The 26,169-nt window shown below is 47.8% G+C and overlaps 1 protein-coding gene across 36 annotated transcripts in view; it reads right to left on the bottom strand.

Annotated features, from left to right (window-relative positions):
• Window positions 1–26,169, bottom strand: part of CELF2 (CUGBP Elav-like family member 2) — a 555,810-nt gene that overhangs the window by 27,216 nt on the left and 502,425 nt on the right. For all 36 annotated transcript variants that reach the window (XM_042230301.2, XM_060397192.1, XM_060397193.1 and 33 more), the window contains 3 exons: window positions 22,280–22,438; window positions 18,525–18,588; window positions 8,898–9,032 (listed from right to left, as the gene is read on the bottom strand). In XM_042230301.2, coding sequence (XP_042086235.1) covers window positions 8,898–9,032; window positions 18,525–18,588; window positions 22,280–22,438 — 358 coding nt within the window. The remainder of the gene's footprint in view (window positions 1–8,897; window positions 9,033–18,524; window positions 18,589–22,279; window positions 22,439–26,169) is intronic.

The following is a 26,169-nucleotide window of genomic DNA, read 5'->3' as shown; positions in this document are numbered from 1 at the left end:
TTGGACCTGCTTTCTCATCTGGTAATATTTTGCTTATGAATCACCAAACTAAAAGCACACCCTTCCTGTAGCTGGCCCCAGGTATTTGCCTTTTTTTTTTTTTTTTTTTTTACAGATGGTCACGGACACAGCTTGAGAAAAATTCATGGTGATTTCAACCTGAAATATAATTCTAGGTGCCCAGGAGCTCCTGCTTTTGAACATTTCCCGGGGCGGCAGGAGCGGTGACCCCTCAGCTGCGGTTAATAGCCTGTGTTTCCTTGGCAGGTCATTTGACCTTGCAGGCTTCTGTTTCCTCATGTGGATCACAGAGGGAGGCATCTTCATGAATGATCGATCTTAAAGATTCCAGGTGCTTATGAAACGCGTCAGATTACTGTTTGACCAGGCTCGAGAGAGGAAACACCAGGAACACAGATTTCTGTAGAAAGCAAGTCCCTGGAAGGGTCTTAGAAGACCTGTCTGGATGCTGGTCTTAGGATGTCCTGGGAAGAGGCAGCTTTCCCTGAGGACAAGAGGAGCACACGGCTGGCAAGAGGTGACCTGGCAGAGTCCAAGGTCTGAGATGCTGTGAACCACCCTTCAGCTACTTGCATGGTTTCCTTTGGAAATGACAGACCACAGAGCACATGCTCAGTATACTGCCTGGAAAAACCCACCACTCACCAAGGGCTTCACCCTCAGTGGTGACAGCTATAAGGAAATGGGTCCGGTCAAAGTCACCGTGCTCTCTTGACTCCCACGGTGGCCACTCTGCCTTTGATAAGCAGGGTGTGTTGATTCTGTGACCTCAAATCAAGTTTGAAGTTCACTGCCAACTTCTTCAGCGAAGTCCCAGAGCAGAAAGAAGGAAGGAAAGGCTCTACTCCCTGCGTTTACAGTCTAATATTTTTAGGACAGTGGGGAGGTATTTGCTTTCCAAAGTCAAATGTTTAGAGAAAAAAAAAATCACTGGGGCTTATTCCAGGTTTAACCAATTTCTTATTGTTCAGAGGAGCAGAATTTTGTGTCATTCCAAAATAATCATCTTCCCCATATGATACTTTAATGCTGTCTTAAAAAGCAATAGCATATATTATATTAACATTCCTGTGATAGTTCAGTACATGTAAAAATGGACAATTTGATTTCACAATGGAGAAACTAAACAAAGAAAGATGAAATGACTTGCTCTAGTCACAGTCTTCCAGCTCTTGGTCAAGATGTCCACATATTCTAAATGAAAGTGAAACTGTAGTTCCTCTCTCGCATTCTTTTAACTATTTTTTTTAAACCTCTGCACCAGGCATGAATTTTTTATGGTTTCTAGCCCTAGACATGTACATTCTTATCTTCCGCGTGATGTGAATACCTTTCTGTCTCAAATCCTTCACAGCCTGCATAGTCCTGGGTGTCTCAGTGGTGGAGGTGTTCCCTCTCTTACGGGTACCCAGTCCACTCACTGAGCATCCTCTCCACTCTGTGCCCTGTCCTGTATGATGGTGTCTATCCCAATGCTGGGCCACAGCTCAGAAGGTGGGGTGGGGGGGTTGGGGGGATGGGGTGGGGATGGGGCCTCACACACGCTGCTGTTTCAGGCACCAGAGAGGAGGGTTTGAGTCCTTCCCTCCAGACTCCTTCCCCCTTCAGTTCGTCAGTTTTTGCCTCTCGTTGGCCTCTCATCACCTCTGTTCCACCTCCTCTTAACTCTAGAAATATGTCTTTCTCTATTGTAAAATTTCTCCTTCTATTGACCCTTTTAGACTTGAAAAAAATCACCACACTGCAGGAAGATGTCATCTATAAACACACAGCTCCTGCCTCCAGTCTCACGTCCCCTCTCACAGCCTCCAGAACTGTGACATCCCTTCCACGATCACAGTGAACCCACCACTCAGGGTGGGGCGGTGAACTGCCTGCCCATGGCCGAACTCGAACACCTCTTCTCTGCCCTCACCTCGATCTCCTTCCTGCTGGAAACTCCCGCACTTGGTTCCCCGAAACCACGCTTCCTCAGGGCTCCCTTCCCACCATGTGGCTCCTCCCCTCTGCCGTGCTTCCAGCACGGTGGTCCCCCTCAGGCCCACACTGACACCTGCCCACCTTTGCAGCTGCTCTGGGACAAGCTCAGGGGTCAGGGACCCATCTGCTTGCGGGATGTATTTACACGACATACCAGTTCATGCGTGCCCCTCTGCTCAATGTGCGCGAGTACGGAGCACCTTCCGCCGCAAGCTCCACCTGCTCCCGACCGCCCTCTCTCTGCTGAAGATGCTGCGTTACTGGTCCCCTCACTCAGCACCTCTTTCCCTCTGCTCCCTCACATCCAGTCAGCACCCAAGCCTCGCTGACACCCCTGCGCTCAGAGTCCTCACCTGGCTCTTCACCGCCTGCAAGAGGAAGACCCAGTTTCTCAGCCACAGCTTCCAGGGCCCTCCCTCCCTCCCTGGTTCCTATTTCCCGTCTATCTCATGCTGGTGAAAAGGGAGACGGATTTCCATTTGCTGACAGAATGCCTTTTCTGTATTTTCTCACACCTGACACGTCTGATAAATCTTCCATTTCTACCTCAGAAAGCTTAACTCATCTTAAAGTTCTGGCTCCAGCGCTGACTCTCCTGTTACAAGTCACCCATTAAGACAGGATCTCTCCTGTCACTCACACCGTGGGCCTTATCTGATTCCCGCTCTTCCACCGGAAGAGCCCACGTTGGGGCATCCTGCTTGTTTCGTGCATGTGGCCACTGCATCCAGTTTATGGGACTAAGCCACCTACGAAAGCAGCATTTATATTTTGCTGCTTTTAAGTCTTAAAGCACAGACCCTAGGTCATAAACTTCTGAGAAGCTGGGACTAAAAGTGTTGTTGCTTTTCCATTTAATACAAAACACAAGCAATCCATACACGCTTATACCAGTGGCAGCAGTGATACCAAGGTTATGTCAGACAGTGGGGGAGAGAGTCTGGGGTCGGGCGGGGGGACGGGTCTCACTGAGCGCTTGTGTTGTGCAGCAGACATGCCTCTGAGCTCACACACACCTCACAAGGGCCCCACACACAATGCTTGGGACTGTGCAAAGCAGTTTATGCTGAATCATGGAAACAGCATGGCCTCCAGAGCCTCTAAAGCAGGGAACAAAAGCCCCTATCTCAAATACTGAGAACGTGCACCCCAAACAAAGTGAGCAAGTCCTAAGCGAAGCCACAGCTCTACGAATGCACGATGGGGTGAATCTGCGCACCCAGGGTCAGACTTGCAGAAAGTCAAGCTCTGCAGCAGAGGGGAGGTCTGTATCTACTGCCACCCCCTGGGCGGGGCAGCTTTCGTGTTAGCTCAGCACTATGAAGAGACAGCCCGGGGACAAGGGAACTTCACCCAGCGGCGCTGTGTCGGTGTTGGAGGAAAAGAGAGAGAGAACTGACTGGACACGGTGACCGATTAAGGACAGTGGACCACAGGCTGGCTGAGAAGGTCCTGCAGGGGCTAAGGATGGGTCAGCGAGAGAAAGAGGATGTCTCCATGCGGCAAGAACAGGTTTGTAGAAGAATGGCTGGCTTTAGTCTTCCCGAGGTTGTGGCATCACCGCAGCAGCCAGAGGGATGGCCTCTCCCAGAGGCTGCTGTCTGTCTGTCCCTCCAGGCTTCACCGACTGTCCCTTGCATGCGACGGACCGGAGGGGCGGCGCGGGTCCAACCCGTTCTCACGGACTTGCCTGGCCAAGCAGAAGGCTAGGGAATTCAGGTTAAATCAGCCTGGGAATCCACATCTTTCCATGAGGTGAGCTCTCTTGCGACACACGTGTGGGGACCCTTAGGGGATGGAAGGGAGGAAGCCTCTCGTGACGCTGAAGGGCTCTGGGGGGACTCAGAGGGTGACTTCCGAGTCCCCACCACTCAGCCAGCCTGGTGACGCTGGCAGATGACACACCACTCGCCGGCCCTTCTTATGTGAGGAGCCAGGGCAGGCCTGAATCTCATGGGAATATGAGATTTGTTTCCCTTGAGGAGTCCGCGAGGAAGCGTCTCTGGTCCCCAGGACACAGTGTCTGTTGCGGCCTCTGAGGAGGAGGCCATGTCTCCAAGGTGGGAAAAGACGCTGCCTAGACTTCACAGCAAAATCTCAGGGGAAAGCCAATGGTGGGAATGGGAGAATGTGCCCAAGTATCTAAAAATGTGCTTGACCCTTGAAAGAAATGATCTGTTATTCTGAAGTGTGCACTTGACTGAGTGCACTTACAGAAGGATTAGAGAATTTTAAACCACCTTTTTAAAAAAGAAAGAAAATAGAAGGTCAGCAGGATGATGTACACAGACAAGACGTTATGTTTTGGACAGAGAACGCCAGAGAAATGCTCTCAAGTGGGAATGCTGACGCTTGTGTCCACGCTCTCAAAGCCACCAGGCCGAGGCAACAGATCCACAAGCCGGGCAGACATTAGTATCTTTCTTTAAGACCCAGCCACATAAGTGTCCCTTACAGACACTTTATCCCTTTCTACCAATACTGAGACTTATGCCTCAACAATAGGTTTGAAATGGGGTAAGAAGAAATGACCCAAGAATTAATTAACTACATAGAAGACTGTAGTAAACAAAAGGAAAAATTATACCAAAATAAAAGACAAGAAACATGATTAAATCAGGCTTCAAAAGACCCATAAGAAACTTATAAAAGGCATAATAATGCATTTACCTGGTTTTTATTCTTTCCTGATTTAATTTCTAATTTTATTCCTTACCATCTGATAATTGCATGAAACACTTATTCTAACCATGGGCAATTGAGACTATTTTCATGTTTATTCCAAGGCCAGGAGTCAAAGAAACCTATATTTATTGCCTAAGGGGATCTTTTTTTTAACAAAAAAATAATTCTTAATCTTTCATGTTTTAATGCATAGACTGTTTAAAATCATTTATAATAATGCTGTAGGGAGTTTGTCCCTGGGTGTACAGAACTGAAATGATAAATTTACAATTGTTAAAAAATGAATAGTTTAGGGGTGCTGAGCTGTCCCTGTACTTCCGAGATGGATTTGTCTGAAGCACAAGAGGTGTCTCAAGAACAGGTGAACCAAGATCTGGGCAGGCCGGGAGATGAAGATCTGCTTTCAGTTTGAATGGACTGGCTGGTTATGCATGGTTCAACAGGAAGCCCTGTTGAACACTGGCCTTGGGACCAGCATTCCATCCCTTTTATTTCCTGGGAAATTGCTCTGATGAAGTGGAGAGTCATGAATTGTTACTAACCACGTTTTCTGTGACTTTGAAGAGTCCCTGATGGAAATTAGACAAATAATTTACTTTCACTTAAACACCAGATTTTTTTAGTTACACTTAAGATAAATAATTGAAATGTAGATTTAAATCGCTTCTGCTGCCCACATTTCAGGACTCTAATGAAACATTTTCGGCTCTTATGCAAAGCTCTGCTCAACACAGAAGAGAGAAACACATCTCCCTAACACAGTGCTTGGCAGGATTTCTGGTCGGGCCAGACGCCATGTGAAGAGCAAAGGGAAGGATGCCTGGCTGAGGTTGGAAGAAAGAAAATACATCTCAGGACACATTTTCCCTTTCATTCAAGTCTCAGGAAAAAAGCTGAAAATGGCCAAGTATGTTTCAAGTTTCCTTACACACTCTGGCCACCTTCCTAGGCTGTTGGAGTGCTCTGCATTTTAAGAAGGTCACTACGTCCTTGCGTTCCTGACCGCACTGGAAGGAATGAGTGTGGATCCGCAGACATGGACCTCACCTCTCACCGCTTCCTCAGGATGGCGTCACGCCAGTCCGCCGCCTCCTCGCAGCCTGCTCCTGCTGGGTCCTCTGCCTGACAGCCCTGCCCCGGATCATCGCCATGCTTCCATCACCTTCCTCAGGTTTGTGCTCACACGCCACCTTTCGGAAGGGGAAAGCCTCCTTCCATCCCCTCTCTCCATATTCTGCCTGGGCCCTCTTCGCAGCGCTTGCCTGGCATACACACAGCTCCTGTGACTGCTCCCTGTCCGAATTCCCGTAAGAGACAGGAGACCCCCGGGGGCGGGAGTGTGTCCTGCTCCTGGCTGTGTCCCCAGCACCCAGGCCCGCGCCTAAGGCTACACCGTCCCTTGAAAGCACTAGCTATCAATCACAGGATCAACACTGATCAGCTGACAGACGCTTTTGCACTTGGCTTCTTAAACCCACGAGCCTTCTACTAAAGGAGAACAAAATGTTGGAATATTAATTCCGATTCCCTGGAACCAAGGCACATTCCCAACCCAGCTATCACAATGGACGAATATATTTTCATAAAGTTGAATGAAGCTTCCCAAGCAAAAAACAGGCCACATACTCTTCACCAAAATGTCCATATATGATAATGGTCACTTCTGGAACAGGAGAATAATTTCAATGTAGTGACAATATTAAACTCTTTAAAGCCTGCTATTGGTGAACCAAAGAGCAGACTGCCTCCTTGCCATGTAAGGAAGAGTCTTTATGGGAAAAAGTGTTCTTTTTTCCCTACCTTGTTATCAGTGATGTGGTCAGCTTCTTCTTTTTATTCTCAATAAAAGGTAGTCAGCCATGGTTGGAAAAATTACAATCATCTACCTCTGCCAAATTAAAGTTAATAGTGTTTTCTCTTAAAAAAAAAAAAGACCTAATCCTTTTCCTTTTTATATAAACAAATAAAACACCCCTCAGATCTTGAGAAGTGTTTAGTTTTTTCACTCCAAACAAAATATAGTTAAAAATGCTGACAAACAGTCCATGTATATACACTGTTTTTTTAAAAAAAAATTTTATTGGGGTAAAAATTTTTATAGTTGATTTATAATATTGTATTAGTTTCAGGTATTCAGATTGCTGTTTTAATATAATCTTTTCACAGTCCTCACAGGGAGATGTCCCTTTTTTTTTGGCCTCACAGCATGCAAGATCTTAGTTCCCCGAGCAGGGGTCAATCCAGCACCCCTTGCAGTGGAAAGAGTCTTAACACTGGACTGTCAGGGAAGCCCAAGATGGCTAATTCTTAGTTTTCTTATTTAGCAAAACACTCTTCAGTCTAATTTCTAAAACAAGGACACTAGTGAGGTCAAATACTTGTGTTTTTAAGAAAAAAAAATCACTATCATTTTCATAAGGGGGAATACATTATGTCAAAAATGCATATTTCTTTAAAAGAATATATTTAAATAACCAGTTTATGTTTTGCATTAGTTATAGCTTAATCTCTTGAAAAAAATTACAAAGTTGATTTTTCAGGAGTATTATCTGTTGTGTGGAACGAGGCCCACATGTTGTCATGGTATGTTTTTGAAGATATTTCAAGAATGAAGGCATGTCCCACATGCTGTTGCTCTGAGATGAGGTGATGGGTACATTGTCCAGCCTTTCCTCAACATCTCTTCAAGTTTCTCCCTCAACACTGAACTCAGAGGGAAATGAGTTAGAAGCATGGTGTTCAGGAAACAAATCAAGGACTGTGGGGCGTCTCTCCTCCCCACGGTGGTTGCCTGAAGAAGGCTGGTCTCCGGGGCACTGGAGCGTTCCTTCTCTATTTTTCTAGAAGAAAACCCTGCATTGTCACAGAGAAGTGTAGGGGCCAGTCAGCTCATCTTTTGCGAGTGGCCGATAGAGGGCCGTGGGGTTGTCAGTTAGAAAGGGGCCTGGACATTGTCCAGGCCAGTGCCTCCACGTACCAGAGCAGAAGGTGAGATCATCCATCAAGGCCCAGAAAACCCAGAGAGGAAGGCAAGCCAGCAAAACACTTTTTAAAAAACAAATCCTGGTGTCTAAGCAACCACATTTGGTCTGGCTCATATGAAAAAGAAAACAGCATCTGCCTTTGAATAAGGCAACAGAATTTCTAAGGAGGGGGAAAGAAAACCTCACTTTAAATGACAAGGCCCAGAAGGGGACCACAGAGGAGCAACAGAGACGGTCCCTTTTGGACCTCCATGCTGAAAACCAAAAGTAAAGGACGAAGCTGGTGTGAAGTATCACAGGTGATGATTTGGGGTTTTGAGTTTTAACAGGGAATTCTTAAATTGCTAAAAACAAACCACCACCACAAAACCAGGAGAAAAGAGCTTTCCTGAGGAACTGAGGCGCCTCGTCACTGGGCAACTTCACCAGCATGGAAGGGACAGCACAATTTTCAAACAAAAGGAATGTGAGAGAATTCCCTCGCAAAGCTTTTCTTCTCATTTTATCCTTGGAAGATAAAACTGCACACGCTCAAACTTTTGTTTCTTTAAAGGGTAACTGCACACCTATGTTCATAACAGCACAATTCATAGTGGCCAAGACACAGAAACAGCCTAAATGCCCACTGCCAGCTGAAAGGATAAACAAGATGTGGTGCACGTATACAATAGAATAGTACTCAGCCATTAAAAAAAAAAAAGCCATCTGCAGCAGTATCAACCAGAGGTTATCATACTAAGGGAAGTCAGTCAGACAAAGACAAATACCACATGCTGTCACTTCTATGTGGAATCTAAATTATGGCATAAATGAACTTACCTACGAAACACAGACAGACTCACGACATGGAGAACAGACTTGTGGCTACCAGGTGGGGAGCAGGGCAGGGATGAACCGAGTTTGGAATTAGCAGGTGCAAACTGTTTTGTATAGAATGGATAAGCAATGCGGTCCTCCTGTACAGCACAGGGAACTATGTTCAAAATCCAGGCATAATCCATAATGGAAAAGAATATAAAAAAGACTGTCGACATATGTATAACTTTGCTGTGCAGCAGAAATGAATACAACGTTGTAAATCAACTCTGTTTCAATAAAGATACGTTAAAAAGACAAATGAAGTAAAGTGGTAACTAAGTCTGATGCCTGGTGGGGTCTGGGCATGTCCACCCTACACCTGGCGCTGGCCCCCGCGTCCTGTCTCCCAGCGGCAGGACCACCCCTTACCGGGACTGGTGAGAGCTCCCAGGGCGCTGCTCGTGGTGGACAGAGGATTTGCATTGGTGGTGGTGGCTGAGGTCTGGGCTGCGGCTGCAGCCGCCGCCAGCGTGGCCAGGTTCTGTAACTGTAAAGCATTCATGCCTGCAGTGGGGAGAGAGAGGGCACGTCAGCACCAGGCCCACTTTACCCGTTTCCCAAAAGAGAGGGCAGGTGATGAGCACAGAGGGCCCTGGGGCTGGCACACTCACCCAGCTGCCCTGAGGACTTGTGCAGTACCACATGTCCCGTCCCAGCCCAGGACCCTCTGCCCCCTCCTGGGCGGTGCAGCTCAGCACAAAAGACAAGAGGTTTCTGTGTGGACCATGCATGGCAGGGCCTTCCACTTCGAGGCTGTCACCTGGAGGGAGGGCTTCAGGGTACACTCTCCATCCTTAAACTCGACAAGTATGCATTTGGGGTGTGACAGAAGAACTGATGCTTTATTGCTCTGAAGTTACACTGATCTGTCTTCCAGGATCTGTAAGCTGTGTGACTCTGGACAGATTTCTCAACCTCTCTGATTCTTGCTTCCTGAATGAGTAGTAACAGTTACTTATCTCCTCACTCATGTGGTGGTTGTGCAGATTAAATAATGAATGAAAAGTGACTCAGCACAATAACTGGCATGACATGAGCCCCCAAAATTATCAGCAACTACTGTGACTGTCACTGTCTTTACAGACCCCCCAAACTTCTCTCTCTCAGTTTATTTAGGAACTCAAATAATATTTGCAAAGGAAGAGAATGAAAAATGGCAGTGCCGTAATACTTTTATTTGAAATATTAGTATTTTAAATATATTTGTATCTCAAAGAGGAACTACTTACTAGAATGAATTGCGGGCTAATGAAAATCAAGAAAAGAATGGAGAGAAATGAAACTCTGCTGACAGGTCTGGGGGGACTGGCCAGGCACAGACTCTATGCCTGAGTCCCCAGAGGTTCAAAGATTCTCTACACTACATCTTTTTGCCATGATTCATTTCTCCATCATGTACATTTGAGAAGCAGGCAACAGCAGTTCTTTCCTCATACAGTGGAATTTTGCAAGAAAGGTAATGAAGTTATCGTCCTACTTTTACCGTTTTCTCACGTCTCAAATCCAGGCATTCGATACACGTCTACATAGTGAATCCAACCTGCTTTTCAGACTGTGGCCTGACGACAGGGCTGGGGGATGGGAGATGGAGGAGGGGCAAGAGAACATTCTAGGAGCACGCCTGCTGGAAGCCCTCAGCCACCGTGTGGAGCCTCAGCTGGATTCAGAGCCTGGATGCCAGGCTCACTTACCTACCCTGCTCCTCCACCCCAGGTGCCTTCGTCAGGACTTAATCCTACTCAGGAAAGAGTTCCTCAGGTCCATACTGCGATCTGGGTTCCCATTTTGCACACAGTGATACTCAGGCTCCTTCTGGGAGGCATCCAGCCCTGGCGGCTTAGGGAGAAAGCCAGCACCTGTTTTGCAAACCCACATAGGTCCTGGGGATGCTGGGAACAGGACGAGGCACCAGTGGCATCCTGCAAGCGTAAAAACGTTGCTCCTTCGAGCACGTGCCACAGGGGACAAAGCTCTGTCCCCCGCTGGGGTCGGGTCAGGCAGCGTGGTGGTGACAGAACCCTGTGAAGGGAAAGTGCAGGGCCTATTTTTTCAGGTTTGCCTGAGGAAAACGGAGCTGGGGGAACACGAACTGCGCACAGGCCTCCCTGGGGTCCCCTGGGCGCGGCTCCTGAAAGCAGCGGACCACACTGGCTTATGCGCCCACAGGCTGGGCTTCGGGGGATGCTACCACGGACCTGCCTGGTCCCTGCGGCCCCTCTAACGTGCTCAGGATGTAACGCAGACGACCAGACACCGGCACAGACAGACGGCTGTGCACACGAGACAAGGGTTTAGCACCGATGTTGCAGTCTGTACATCTGGCCACGGGTAACCATCAGCCGAGCACCCTCCTCAGCCTGCGTTTCCCAGGACACCTGCTCTGACCCGCGCTGCGGAACCGTGGCCCAGTGCTGGGGTGGAGGAGCTCAGCCTGCTCCTCTGGGTCAGAGCCTTGCGGGCCCTCCCGACATTGAGGCTCTTCCCCTCCGAGGGTGACTGACGGGCCGTGTCCAACGGCACCTTTACTCGTTAGCGGTCCTCCTCCGGCTCGCCATCTAACTCCCAACGCGTCCATCGCAGTCTGCTTCCACGTCACACACAGGGACTGCTGACCTCCATGGCCAGACACTGAGCTCCTCGAGGACAAGCCAACGTTGTCTTATTTGCTTTCAGGCCCACCTGCACACACACACAGAGCCATGTTCATTCACAGCAGGTGAAAAGTGGGGCCACAGGAGATGGATGGACAGGGCAACCAAGAGCACGAAATGTTCCCACGCTGCTATAAAGAGCATTGTCTACAGACCCAAACGAGGTTCTTCTTGTTTGTTCTTCGTTCTTCAGTATTTGCAACAGCTTCAAATATTGACTATTTTCCTCAGTCGTTAATTAATCCATTCTGCAAATATTTATTAGGTCTGTGCGTTTTCTTCCTCTCACCCACCAACACTCGGTGCTGCCCTGGAGTCCAGCCGACCACCCTCGGGTTCTGTGTCCCGCCGTCTTCCCCGAGTGTCCCCTTAGCCCCTTACCCCGAGGGGCTGCCCTGCCTCCGCTGTGAAGGCCAGGTTCTGGGGCGCCACACTGGGAGCGGCCAGCTCTGTTCAACCACCGACCACTACAGAGCAGGAGAACATGGACCCCACCCAGCAAAGCAGAGATGAAGGTGGGGAGGAGAGGCGTCACGACTCCAGCATCGGAGGGTTTGAGGCGAGGAGGTGGGGCTTAGGTAGAGAGAAGCAGAGGCAGGAGAACCTGTAGATGCTGCCTAGCTCGCCAGCTGTCAGCACGTGGCCACGACAGGCCAGACCCCAGGCCCCGGGCTGAAAACTAAGCCTCCCATCCAAGCCGAGGGGAGCCAGGGACTGGGGGAAATTCTGTTTCTGGAAAAGCTCATTCTCACGAAGTGTCCTAAAAGGGCTGCGAGTCCTGGTAGAAAACCATCGAACGACAGCCCTGGGCTCAGCGACAGCCACTGGGAGGAGTCAAGAAATCCGAGCTCAGGAATGACAGCGCAGAGAATGGAGCAAAGAACACAGCTCCCCACAACCCGCTCTCTGGCCCCCGCTCACCACCAGCCCCGAACCATGATGCATATACAGTCAAGCCAACGGAAGAAAACAAAACCAGCCAGAGATTCTCCGAGAACATCGGCGCTGCAGGCTGACACAGGGCAGGGGCCATGCCAAGGCCGGACCCAGGAGCCCAGGGGCAGCGGGCACGGGGGATGTGACGGGCGCTCCTGTCCACCTCCCAGGGGCAACAGAGGCAGCTGCTCCTTGCAGTGTCCTCCTGTCCGGCCAGGCAGTGGCCTGAGGCCGGTTCCCCAGGCCGTCCCTCCAGCAGGAAAGCCTCCCAGCGAGGACACCCCGGCCCCATGGCTGGCATCGGCACGTCGCAGGGACATGTGTGGGGTGCGGGGAGAGCCCCGGACACGAGTGGGGCAGGATCCCACTGTGCTCACAGCAGGCGTGCAGGGCCCTGGAGACGGATGCTTTGGCTCTTCTTGCCCCTAGCGCTCCCATAACCAGAGGGTCTCACCTGCAGTGTGGACATCTCTCCTCCCCTTCCATTCCATTCGGGGCAGGGGCTTGGGGGCCTGGCAGCCCCACTGCTGCTGGGAAACACCTCGGACTCCAGCTAGGAAGGCAGCTCAGGAGGCTCCAAGGGGACACACCCCGAGCTCTGTCCTCTGCCTGGTGAACTGCACAGACTTCCGGGTACCAGCATCTTTCTAGACCTCCAGCTGCCACAGGCTCAGCCCCGACGGACAGTCAGTCCTGGCCACCCCGTTCCTGCTCCGGCTGTCTGAAAGGGGGTGTTGCTTCTGCTGACGTTGAACTCACGTCTGGCTCTTCGTTGTTTTCTGTGTGTGTGTAAGCACACCCTGTCCTGTCCTTCTCAGCTCTTTTCTCCACCCCCTGGGCCCCCCCGGGAGGGGGGGCCCTCCCCAGGGGGGGCCCTCCCCATCCCCATCTCATCTCTGCTCCCCTGACACAAAAATCTTCAAAGGGCATGGGATGGGGGAGGGGTGGCCAGGGAGGAGGGTGGGCGGGCGAGGTGATCCTGGTTCTGGTTGGGAAACAGCTCTTCCCTGAGAAGAGAACCACCACCTTTTAACCTCACAAAGCACTCTGCTCGGGTGGGCATCCCGCAAACCAGGGGCAAATAATCTGAGTGACGAGAAATGCAAAACACTGAGATAAGTTTTAGGAAATCCAACAATGTGCCAAGATCAAGATGGCTGGGGGGGGGGGGCGGAGAAAAAAGTTGGGCATACAGGGGTTCAACTTTCCCCTCATTACTCTGGAAAAAACAACCCTTCTCCAAACGAGGAAAGTGTGTACCGAACAGTGCACACTGTGCCTACTTGAAACTGAAGGTTTTTTTTATTTTAAAAATTATTTATAAGGAGAAGGGCATGAAAATTTAATTGAATGTTCACCTTAGGTAATTCTGTGTCTTATTGTTCAGAGCAATTACCATAAATCTGCATTTCAATAAGCGAGAACAGATGTCAGTTGTTACCAGCGCTTGCCAATCAGGTCTGTTAGAAAGTGACAGATGGGTGGTTATGGAGCATTCTCGTAAGGACTATTAGCAGGGAGTGCGGGGTGTGGAGGAGGGGAGGCTGGGCTCTGGGAAGAAGCTAGGGCCTTTGTGGGTCCAGTTTGTACACCTCCCAAGTGTGTCCCCAACATGAGGTCCATTTTTGGCCAAAGTCTTCTCTCTTCTTCGCTCATCACAGACATGCTGAGACCATCTTTGCTCTGAGCCAGATCTCCAACCCATACAGAAGTCGCTATGTGGTTCTTTCAGGCAGACACTTGCCCGCTATGATTTCGCTCTGACTTTGGAAACTTAGGCCAGAGATTCTGAAAGCGAATTAATACACGCTTCTGAACGTTAGCCCTGGAGAAGGAAATGGCAACCCACTCCAGTACTCTTGCCTGGAGAATCTCATGGAGGGAGGAGCCTAGTAGGCTACAGTCCATGGGGTCACAAAGAGTCGGACATGACTGGGCAACTTCACTTTCTGAATGTCAGAAATCAAGCGAAGCAGTTTTCCCTTTGTCTGTCATCAGATCCTCTTCTTAGGCCACCGCTTCATAACCTCTGCAATTTCGTATCAATAAGCCCCCCCGATCCTAGAAAAATATTTCCCTTAGCAGAAAACCACCCCTTGATAAATCTGTGATGCTGTCCAGAATGAAAGGGGGTTTTCCTGTGGCTGACACTGGATTGCTTCTCTTGGAGCAGTTTTGGGGTTCTTGTGCATTGTTCATTGACGGCTCAGATTTGCCTCTTGGTCTCTTCACTCATCTGAGTGATAACATACCTGGATTTGCGGACGCGCAGTGCACTGAGTGACGGCCGGGGGGCGGGGACAGGGAGCTCAGGCCACTCTGAAATGTGGATCCGCCATTCCTTACCTTGGTGACTCTGCGCAAGCTTGTTCTTTGCCTTCTCTCATCCTCAGTTGCCCCGTCTCTGGAATGGGATGCTGGGGTCCCTATGCCGCACAGCACTGCCATGTGTGGGAGTGCTGTATGCTGACCCGTGTAACACCACTTCCTTGTCCTTTCCCTACTTCGGTTTTTCCAACTGTTAGGTAGTAACCGGTGGTGGTTTTCTCCTTGGCATGCTGTGAAGTGTGAGGGTGAACCCCACGATTATTTCGAAGTGCTCTGTGAAAAGCAAACTGGTGTAATACTACCCTCATTTTTCTAACACGATGCTTTTTCCAGACGATCGTTGTCATAAAGAAACAAAAGACAGAAAAACCGGTTTCCCCTTCTTCTTTCTTTTCTGGAAAAATCCAGACTCTCAGCCCGAACTCAGACCCCAAGTTACGGAGATTTCAGAAATTCATGGGAAAAGTACCACAGTTTTGAGTGGGAAATGGACGAATTTTTATCACAAGAGGGAAAGTAAAATCAATCAACTTGAAGGATGCACAAAAAATGAAAAGGACGCACATAACAGCAGTCGGCTTATAAAGATTTCAGCCTTACTGTTATATTCTCTGCTTTTTAAACTTCAGATTTAGGAAAGGTTCCCTTTCATAAAATCGTAAAACACTTCTGAAGTTACTTTTAATTTGAAAGGAAAAATTTTTTTTTAGAACAAAGAAGTATATAGGTGATGTCTCATCTGATTTTACTGATGTAACTACTTTAGAAACTTGTCACCTAATTTTTTTTTTTTCTGTTTTTTTTTTTTTTTCTCTCTTTTCCAGCTTCATTTTCTCCTCAAACAGAAAATGTTTAGTCATTCAGATGAGAAATTCTAGACTATGGTGAGACACCTCAGTTTCCTGTAGGACAGACCCTGCTTTCGGAGCTGTTCGCAACATAGTATCACTGCTTTCCGAGATGATATTCACCGTCTGCGGATGGTGCTCTCAGCTGCAGTACTCAAGTCTGCCACGTGGAGTCGGCTCTCTAGACATGAACACGGGTCTTCCCAGGTGGTTCTAGTGGTAAAGAACCCACCTATCAACGCAGGAGACATAAGAGACGCAAGTTCAATCTCTGGGCCGGGAAGACGCCCTGGAGGAGAAAATGGCCACCCACTGCAGTATTCTTGCCTGGAGAATCCCATGGACAGAGGAGCCTGGCGGGCTACAGTCCACGGGGCTGCAAGAGTCGGACACTGCTCTCGCTCCTCCACAGGCTCACTCGCTTACAGGCGCTGTGGCCCCAGGAGGGGTCTGGGATGAGGCGCCTCTTGGTGAGAGCATGGTGAGAACCACGCTCGTGTGTTAACGCGCAGGACACTGTACCCATTCGCTGACCCCAAACCTTCCACAACTCATTCTTTTTTTGTTTTGTTTCTTATCTTTTATTATTTTTTTTTTACAAGTCATTCTTAAAGATACTGCCGTTAGTTTATGGAACGGTTTGTGGCTTAGATGTTCAGCTAAAGTCAAATTTCTTAATTCAAAAACCAGGCATTTCACTTGAGTTTCATTGGGACTGTATGCAGAACGTAAATTTGCACTTGCCAATTTATAAGTTTACTCACTCTCAGCAGCCCCAAAGTAGTCCACAAATGCCAGGTAGAGGAGGCCACACCCTCTTAGCATCGATACTTCAGGAGAACTCACAGGTGAGGGAGGACGGGAAGGAAGTGAAGGTTTTTAGGGAAACAGGGAAGAGGGCCCCCCCCTCATTCAGTGTGTGGGGGAACCTTCTTCCACAAAGGGACCCCTATGACCCCTCCACTTTCCAGGATGGGTTTAGGTGACTGACGGTGAGAAAAGCCCTACTTTTGGGAGACAATGAAAGAGCCGGGGGCCACACAACTTGGTTGAATAAAAAAATACCATAATGCTTCCTGATTTTCCATAGGAATGAAGGGCACTTGTTACAGAAATGGTGAAGCAGAAGAACCCGGACACCCCCATCCTCAGTCCTCACTACTCAAGGAGACAGCAAAAAATGGGACACTTGGCCTTTGACTGCACAGCCTGGGCAGCCTTGGTGCTGGGTTTCACACTGAGGGTTCGAGAAAGGGGTATTTTGGAAGGGCGAGCACATTTACAGACTGACTTTAAATTGGCCATCTGCTCCACACACCTTCTAAGGTGACTCCCAGATACCCTCCATTGATAAATGAGTGCGCGGTGCACAGACGCCAACATCCTGACCCGAGCTGGTGCGCCACGGGCTCACAGCCTAATGCAGGGCGCCCTGTCCACCGCGGAAGACACGCCCGGCAGCAGCCTCGGGACCCAGTGACCTTCTCTGCATAATGTAACCACGGCAATGGGAGAGCCTGAGGCTTCCTCTAAGGGAAGACTCTTATTCTGAATTTGGGGGCAGGGGGTTCCGACTGATTAGAAGAAAAATCCTGCCTTGGTGGAAAACACGATGCATCTTGACATTTCTTTCAGAGTGTGCAATCCGGAGGTTTTCTCTTTTTTAAAAATGTAGAAAACTCCCTGAATATTTAAGTTCTGTCTCTCCAGCCCCCTTCACAGAACTAAAAATAAATCAACCGTTCAAGGAGATGCTTAGCTCCGAGGCCAGCTTTCTCAACTGTGTTCATTAACATTCTGCCGAATGATTTCACTCCTTATTATTTTAACATCTATTTTTTATAATAATCCCAAAGCTGTCTTATGACAGAATAGGTGGGCGGTGCCCGCAGATTTAAAGGGCCACCGAGCGTTGCTCTTACTGCAGGCCAGTCCACCCCGTCAGAAAGGGCACAGTTTAGCCCCAGGGGCCACCACGGAAGGCGGGGCTGACCGCCACAGGACGCACAGGAGGAGGGATCTGAGTGTGCTCCTGCCAAGTCTCTCCAGTTTCATCCAAAGTGACACAGGAGAAGAAAAATAGTAACACAAGGCTATGGATTCAGGAGAAAAAGAGAAAAAAGGAGCTTTCTCGGTGACAGATAAAGAAATCAGGCTTAGACTCTGCATATCCTGGGTTCATCTCATTGACTCAGGGTGTCACTGATGGAAGCAACTGTGCTTGCCTCTAATATGCCAACAATCTGTTCTCCTCGCCCACTCTCCTCGACATTTTTGGAACTGAGGAAGAAGCTTCCTGACTGTTCTTCACGGCAGGTTACTGGCCCCCATGTCCTGATTTGCTGCACGGGTCAGGGTATCAGCCTGGAAGGTGACTCAGAGGATCCACCTTTCACTAACCGCTGCCCCTAGGTCACTGCCAACACAGCTCATTATCAAAAGAAACGCTTCATGGGCTGGCTTTCACATTCAGTCCTACTGTGATTTTTTCCCGACAGCGAAGATTTCCACTTTCCCATAAAAGCTTCTGATGCACAATTCTATCAAGTGGGATTCTTTTAAATTAAAAAAAAAAAGGCACCCCTGTTAATTGTGGTTATCAAGGGACTGAAATGGTATCAGTCAGAGATAGGTCTGCAAGTCTAGCTTTCATTATGGAGGACAAAACATTTTTATTGACTGCCTGTTATTAAAATTTTAGAAGGACGTCAATCATGGCGGCTGCCTTGGATACACGACTCTTGCTGGAAATCCACCCCCTCCCCACCTTCCAGCAGTCAAACCCATTGGGAAAAAAAAAACACAACTCTGGAGGGTAAAAGAAACTGCCTGCAATGCGGGAAACCTGGGTTCTATCCCTGGGTCAGGAAGATCCCCTGGAGAAGGAAATGGCAACCCACTCCAGTATGCTTGCCTGGAGAATCCCATGGACAGAGGTGCCTGGGGGGCTAAAGTCCATGGGGTCGCAGACAGACACAGCTCAGCGACTAACACTTTCTACTTTCTGGAGGGTACTATGCAGGAATTCTCAGCCCCCAATTTTCTCGTTATGTAACTGTTGGAGATGCCAGGGGTAAAAAATCAACTTCCGAGCAGCTTACTCTAAGGTTTAACACCTAAGCCAACAGGTCAGGTTTGTGGTTCTTTCCCCTTACTGTCTTCTTTGCCCTCTGAACCCACCCCAAAGTCAGACAACAGCGCGGTCCAAACGCCAGGCGGGCCTCATGACTTACCCGCCATCTGCTGAATGCCACTGAATGCACCCAGGTTGCTGGAGGAGGTGGCCTGCTGCAGAAGCTGGAAAAAAAAAAAAACAAAACACCAAAAACAGAAACGTGCTGTCAAAAAGAAATGGAGCTGAGGACAGAGGAACTTCCTGCATCCACAGGGGCACATCCAGTTCCTTTACATTCACACAGTCGGCTACTGCTGCCTCTTAATGGGTAAAGGTTCCCAGTGCTGGAGCCATAAATCCGCATTAATGTCTAATCTCTATTAAGAAGCACAGACACCGGGGAGACCCAATAACGTCACTGCCTTAAACAATTCATCAATTTACGATTTTTAACAACCAGGTGTTAGATCTATGGGAACCAACATGGCGTGACTAATGCTATCCCTCTGGAGCTTAGTAGTTCTCGTAACTCATCTCTGTCAATCAGGGTCCAACCCTGGGTCTCCTCCGCTTTCCTTCACAGCTCCCTGTCCTATGGCCTTCATTAGGAACGCACAGAGTCGCTGACTCCTGGACTAACAGAGAAACCGCTGAGATACCTACAGAGAGAGATGTATCTATTCACAGCTCCACAGCTGCAGTCATAACTACAGGATAAAGACAACGGTCAACCATTTGAAGGTGGGCACGGAGGAACATACTATTTGTCAAAACTTAGAACTATCTGGTGCTATATACATTGATGCTATTATTATAAATATAATCAGCATCTTGTAAAAAGAAATGAAGACAGCTGCGAAAAGGTCTCTGCATTTTGTTTCTGGAGCTTCCAGAAGTACATTTATCCTGCATGGAGACACAGGGCAGCGCAAGGAAAGGCATGTGATTACCATTTGAAAGCACTCCTTTATTTATCCAAATAGGGTGAATTACAGGTTAACTTAGGGTTTCTCTGGTGGCTCAGAGGGTAAAGACCTGACTGCAGTGTGGGGAAACCGGATTTGATCCCTGGGTCGGGAAGATCCCCTGGAGAAGGAAATATCAACCCACTCCAGTAGTCTTGCCTGGAGAATCCCATGGACAGAGGAGCCTGACAGGCTACAGTCCATGTGGTCGCAAAGAGTCAGGCAGGACTGAGCGACTTTCATTTAGGTGCTGCACTAAGTGTGTGCCTAGACTTACTGATACCCTCCTCCTGGTAGATCAGTAGAGCCACAGTCTGTACCCTGGAGCGAGTGTGGGGCTGTCTCCTATACTCAGAAGTCCATGGATGTCAAGAGCACAGATCCACCAAACCTATTATTAAAAAACTGCCACGGTTCTGTGAGCTGAGGAGGAACCAGAAGAATTCACTAGTTACAAAACAGGCTCTCATCATTCACTTGGAGCTCTGCGCAGCCTAACGGAGAGTGCTGCCACTCTGGCAGGTTGTCGGTTTCCTCAGCTCTAGGAGGAGGAGACTCCACGACGGTACGGGACTCACAAATGGCCATCCAGCAGCTGACTCGATTCTACCCAAGTCCTAGTTGCCACGATACTATGCGGATTAATGTGAACAGTTATCAGAAACAGGTCTCCACCTTCCACTCATCCTTCTGGATTCGGTGTAACAGACTACCTAGATACTATACTCAGACACACACACACAGAGTGAGGAAGAGGAGGAAGCCAGGGATGATCCATTTTGACAGAAATCCCTTCTCTTGGTTTGATTTCTAGCGTTTCCCATTCTCTTGTGGTTGCAAGAGAATGGAGCTCTGCACAATTTTTTAAAAACCGAAGTTTAGTCAAATTAGCTTTGAAGATACTTTGAGGGATTAATAATTTCCACTGGAGGAAGTTGCAATACCTGGAGGGTCATTAACCCGAGGATTCTTTCCACTGACAACCACACTCTGGTGAGCCAGAGTCAGAATCTACCCTCCACACAAAGAAACAGGTGCTGGGGAGTGGGGCCAGAAGACTGGGACAGGCACAGGGGTCCTGGTTCCTGGAAACAGTGGAACACGAAGCTGGATTCTTATAAACTCTGAAAAGGTGAGCTTGCCACCAACCTAGGATAGAAATCCTTGTTTTTATTTTGTATTTTAGCAATAAAACTTTTTAATATTTTGTTTCATATTTAATATATTATATAAAACATAAATATATGATTGATATACAAATATATAACTATATAAATTATAGATAACTTATTTTATATTTTATTTCAGTAATTTTACTTCAGCAAGATATGAGGAAATTTCACACGGGGTCCTTGTGGATAAGATGGAAAAATGGCTAGAAGGTGACAGCAGACTCGGTTACTGCTTCTGTCAGTGACTCAGGGGAAGGCAGGAGAGGCATGCTTCTCCCGCAAGACACGCAGCCGTGTCATGAGCCGTTACTGCTCGTCAGACCCCGACAGGCCTGAGGGTGGGAAAGGAGGACTGAAGGGGCTTCCCTGGTGGTCAGTGGTGGAGGGTCCGCCTTGCAATGCAGCAGATGCAGGTGTGATGTCTGATGTGGAAACTACGATCCCACCTGCATGGAGCAACCAAGCCTGCATACCGCAACTGGAGAGCCTGTGTGCTGCGATGAAAAATACTGCGTGCTAACAAAGAAGATCCCACAAACCTCGACCAAGATCCGACACGGCCACACCAGTAAATATTAAAACAAAAGGGGAATAGGAGTCACATCTCCTTGGAGAAGCAGCCAGGCTGGATGGAGAGAGCACACGGAGCGTTGAAATCCTGCCTGACCACCAGCGCCACAACCTTGGGTGAAGTAACAAAACCTCTTTAAGCCGCTTCTTTCCCTCACCTGCAGCAAGGGGATCACCTTTCAAGGTTACAGGGAGGGCTGTTTTGCAGAACAGTATCGGTTCTACTACCAAGTACAGCTCCCGGGTCATACTATCCTGAGGGCAACAGTTCAAAGGTCAGGACAGAATTAGGATACACATACATGGACAGCGGCTAGCATCAAAGGCCCAAATGCAAAATATAAAATTACATTAATTAAGGTGTAGCCCTGCAGAAAAGTGGGGCAGCGAAGCATAGTTCGGCAATGGTTCAAGAAAAAGTAAGCAGAATCTTAGAGGAGTATGAAGAGCCTTCCACCACTTTTAAGTGACATGCAGATGCTTTGAAGTTCACACTAGGGCTCGCTCCTCACGCTGTTTAGATCTTACCAGGGGAACGGTCCTAGGTTTTGACTCTGGCATTTTAATAAAGACAGCGGCAAAGTGAAATGGGCAGCACAAAGGGACAAAAAAACAAAAAAGGAGGTGAAAGTTTAGAAACAGTGAACTGTAAGGGATGGCTGAAAGAACAGGGTCTATTGGTCCTGAAATAGGATCTGAGTTTCGGGTTTCCAACAGATAAAGAAATATTTGAACTGAATCAACATCCCTCCTCTGGGAAGACCCAATGAAGGACGGTTCCACGAGGCCTCCCTCCTAGGTCCTGCCGAGGAACGCCCTGTCCCGGGCATAGACAGCGGGCATACCATGGCTGCCTGGGGACCTTAAATCACAGTGTGGGGAGCGTGCTGCACCCCTCCTAATGCAGAAGTTGATGCTGGAACACTGGTTAACACCCAGCCTTGTGGAGCCCAGCTTAGCCTCCATCTAGCTAGACAGAAGGGTCCATCCTTATGTTCATCAATTTCACCTGGAAAAACTGCACTGAGGCCCAGAATTTCCTGGCATTCACAGCGTCCTGAGGCTGAGCTTTTGGTGTACTGAGGGAACAAGGAGTCTGGAAGAGTTCCAGGGCGGGGCTCTCTCTCTCCCTGGGGACCCCACGTCCCCCACCCGCAGGAACTTACCGCCAGGTACTGCGGGGTGAGGCCGCCCAGACCCGTCAGGTTCCCCCAGGTGGCAGTGTTGAGCTGCTGCATCTGCTGCGCCAGCTGCTGCTGGAGGCGCCTTTGCTCCTTGTCCTTCTGGGTGTCCGCGAACTTCACCACGATCGGTGAAGAGCAGCCCTGTGGTCAGACACAGCGGAAAGTGAAGAGGGGGTTACAGCCTGGTCCACTGGGCTCGGGACATTCAGTCAGCGTGGGGCCTAGCTTTCTGAATGACTGCAGCAGAGGGGACGGTCCTTCGTCTTCTCTGAATAGCACCGTCAACAGAGTATTATTCCAGGGTCTCTCACTGGTGTCTTTGGGGCTCTGGTGCTTGAAAAAGCCATTTTGCTCTTGTGATCTGCTTATTACACTGCCTCGCCTTCTCTCTTCAGGGGTCTTCCTTCCACCATCCCCAGGACCTCCTCAGGGACAAGAGACCTGATCACTGGCCCTTAATTAAGCTTCACAGTTCATTTGTCTGAAAGATGGACTTGTCGTGGTGTGTCTGTCTGTTGCTATGTGTAACCAGGGCACAAAGAGGGGGAGACGTAACGGGAGTGAGAGTGCCTGTCTTTCACGTCTTTTTTTTTTTTTTTTTAAACTCTTTCCAATGCTCAGTTAAGCATTTTTTAACTTTGGAATGGTGGGAATTACATCAACCCAGCAATATAATTGGGAGCAGTGGGTTTCGTTTTTAGGAACATGGATGAAGGAAGGAGATATTCAGGGAACGCAGGCATGAACCGATGTCCCGGTCCCCATGTTTTTAGAAAGGTCTCTCCCTCCTCTACCACATCTAACCTATCACTAATCCTAGGCTACTGCAAATCACAAATGACATATCAGGATCGTGTTCGAGTCCAGGGAGGTGGAGATTTCAAATGGAAGGTGGAGATTTCTACTTGGCTTCTTTTCCTAATCAATCTTGCTGTTCTAGGAGCTTCTTTCCATGTTCATTTCCTTTAAAAGGCAGGATCAGGGGTAGTGAGTGAGAAATGGCCATAGGTTATATAACAGGACCAGCATCTTTGAGATGGAGGCGGTCCTTAGGGAAAGTAAGGGCCTAACACCCCAGGCAGGAGGACTTCCTTTTAAAAGCACTTTTCAACATTCGCCACTTGGAAACACTCAGTGGAAACCAATTGGTTTCCCTCTCCATACAGCTTACTACACATTCCATCACAATTAAAGCTGTGAAATTTTGCTGAGAAAAAAGAAGTTAATTCTACCCAAGTGATTAAAAAGAAAACAACAAACTTTTATTGAAACTCAGCATGATAACAGACCTCTCTCTTCTGTCAGAAATTTAATATTCCTATTTAAATGAGCTTCCCCCTTCCCTTTGGGTTAATTTTTCTCTGTCTTAGAAAACAAAGTTGCATTTTTTTTCTTGTCACCTTGGGTAGTTCCTGGGGATGGAGCTATGTGTAGATGAGGCAATCATTCCTGTTATTAACCCCCAAAATGTGGGAAAACTGAGGTGACTGGCTGCAGAACCTCCAGTGGCTTGATCTTCAGCTCTGGGGGGTCACAGTCACAACCCAGGATGTTAAGAGTCAATAAACTAAATAAAAGTAACATTTCCACCATTAAAAAAAAATCTATACTTCAGTTTTCTTTGTCCGCTCTGTATTTTAGTGCTTCATCATTTTAAACAGAGCAAAACCACTCTGAAGATGGAAATTACAGAGAGCAAGGGTTTTGCATGGAAAGGGTTGTTATTCTATCAAATTCATTCCGTAACAAATTATAGCATCTCCTCCTAACAGTTCTCTTATGGTTGACCTTTTTTTTCCTCCTTAAATACCAGAAAATGATGTAAAAGCAGAAAATCAGGCCAATGATTATAGCTCAAAAAATGACTTGTATAAACTATGAAAGGGAAAAACAGGGTGGGCAGAGATTGGAGGAAGGTGGGAAAAATCAAGATACCATATAAAACTAATGACTTCTTTTTCTTTAAAGAATGTGTTCATTTAAACTTTAACAGTCACATCATTTTGAATTTGTATCTCTTAGATCATACATCTTGGTTGAAGATGTGAGCCAGAGTCCTAAAAATAATGTGATTAATTAAAAAAAAGAAAACAAACTTCAGTTATACAACTCTAATGAGACTGCATAATAGATAATCTTCTATTTAAATGTCAATATTTTTGAATTAAACAAGAAATTTAAGTGTCTAAGGGCCCCTCTGATTAAGCATGGATGTCCATATTTAAAAACAAGTGCATCAGATCTGATTTCTGATACGAGCGATATTAACAAAGGGTCAACGACTTCTGAAGAATAAATATGCCCCGTTCTCTATAGCAAATTCTTTTCCTTCTGAGAGCCTGTTATTTTCTTGGTTTGGGTTCGTATCTCGTGTTCTCCGTCTGTAGGGACGTACAGAACATGGTCCTCCCATTCGGGTGGGGGGCCCTGGGTGAGGGTACTGGGGTGGCAATGTTTCCAACAGGGCTGAAATAGCTGGGGTGAAAAAAATAATCTAAGGTGAGACCAATTGGGAATGGATCACTCCACCACAGGAAATAAAAAATATTTAAGAGTGAAACACACATGTATATCAAGACTTTCTTTTTCTTAACAGTCCTTTTGTTTTCATTTCCAGGCTGATCTGCAGCTGGAAACCAGGCTGATCCACCACAGTGGAGCTGCCCAAGGTAAAAGAAAGGGGCGGGGACGAGGGTGGGAGGGGTCAAACACACGATCACATGTGTAACTGCTTGTTGTTCGAGACTGGATTCCTAGGTATTTCAAATCCCGCTAATTCTCTCTTATTGTGGCCGACTTTCACCTGAGCTTGCCTTCACGTAGGGGGGTGTGAGTGCCTTAAAAATGCATTGCACTGAAAGGAAAACACAGTGATTATATAAGGTATGTTAGGAATACTGAAGTCAAAAGGAAGTTTGAAAAAGACAATAGGCTTTGCAATGCTATCAAAACTCAGAAAAGTACAGTAAACACTGAATGACAATGCCATGCACACTCTCGTCCCCCACACTTCCACCCACCCCTCTGCTCCCTAGAAAAAGTTTGCCCACAGAACAAGACCCAGAAAGATCACTGAGCTCCCGGCATGCTTCGGGAGATGCAGCATGGCCAAAAAAAAACCAAAAACAAAAAACCGAACAACAAAAAAATCAAAACCCCCCGCAAAAGTGGAGGCAAAAAAGAAGCTCAAACAATAGAGAACTTTTGGCACATTAAATAAAACTGAAAAAAAAAATTCTTTTTTTCTTTCAAAAGATGAAAAACATAACTTGAGGTAATAGTACAAAGCCACCTCCAGAAAAGATCACCCATACACAAAGATACAGTTTACATGATACAGCAGAACATGCACTCCCAAAGGATTCTATCAGACAATACAGAGTAAGGAACTGCATATCACTCTTGGAATGCTTTTGTGCAAAATCCTGAAAGGCCATGACCCGAATCACAGACTCAAAGGACAGGGCCGTCGTCTACATTTGTGGGCCCATGCCAGCATATTTCTCTTCCCCCATAGCCACTGTGTCTCTCATTAGGAGATCACACTGGAGCCTTCAAGTTTCTTGGTTACTGTTTTTATTTTTATTTTAGCAAGGGGGCAAATCTAATTTTCGGGGGGGGGGGTGGGGTGCTCTCATACATGAACATTTGCACTGGTTCCATCTTGTAGGAGAAGTCTTAACTTTCTCCTACACCGCTGGTGCAAAAATAATTCTGTTTGTCTTGATTAAAGGTCACTTGACCTCATATTTAAAAAGAAGACAAAAAAGAAATCAAAGAACGCTGTGACTGAGCACGGGGCCCGCTGCAGTTTGGAATAGGGGCTGTCAGCGTTCAACCCATCCCACCCTGGGGGCTGGCGAATGTACTTG

This window comes from Ovis aries, chromosome 13 (assembly GCF_016772045.2).
Source record: "Ovis aries strain OAR_USU_Benz2616 breed Rambouillet chromosome 13, ARS-UI_Ramb_v3.0, whole genome shotgun sequence".
Classification (NCBI taxonomy): domain Eukaryota; kingdom Metazoa; phylum Chordata; class Mammalia; order Artiodactyla; family Bovidae; genus Ovis; species Ovis aries.
The sequence above is the reverse complement of the archived record's forward strand: the minus strand, read 5'-3'. Positions and strand labels throughout refer to the sequence as shown.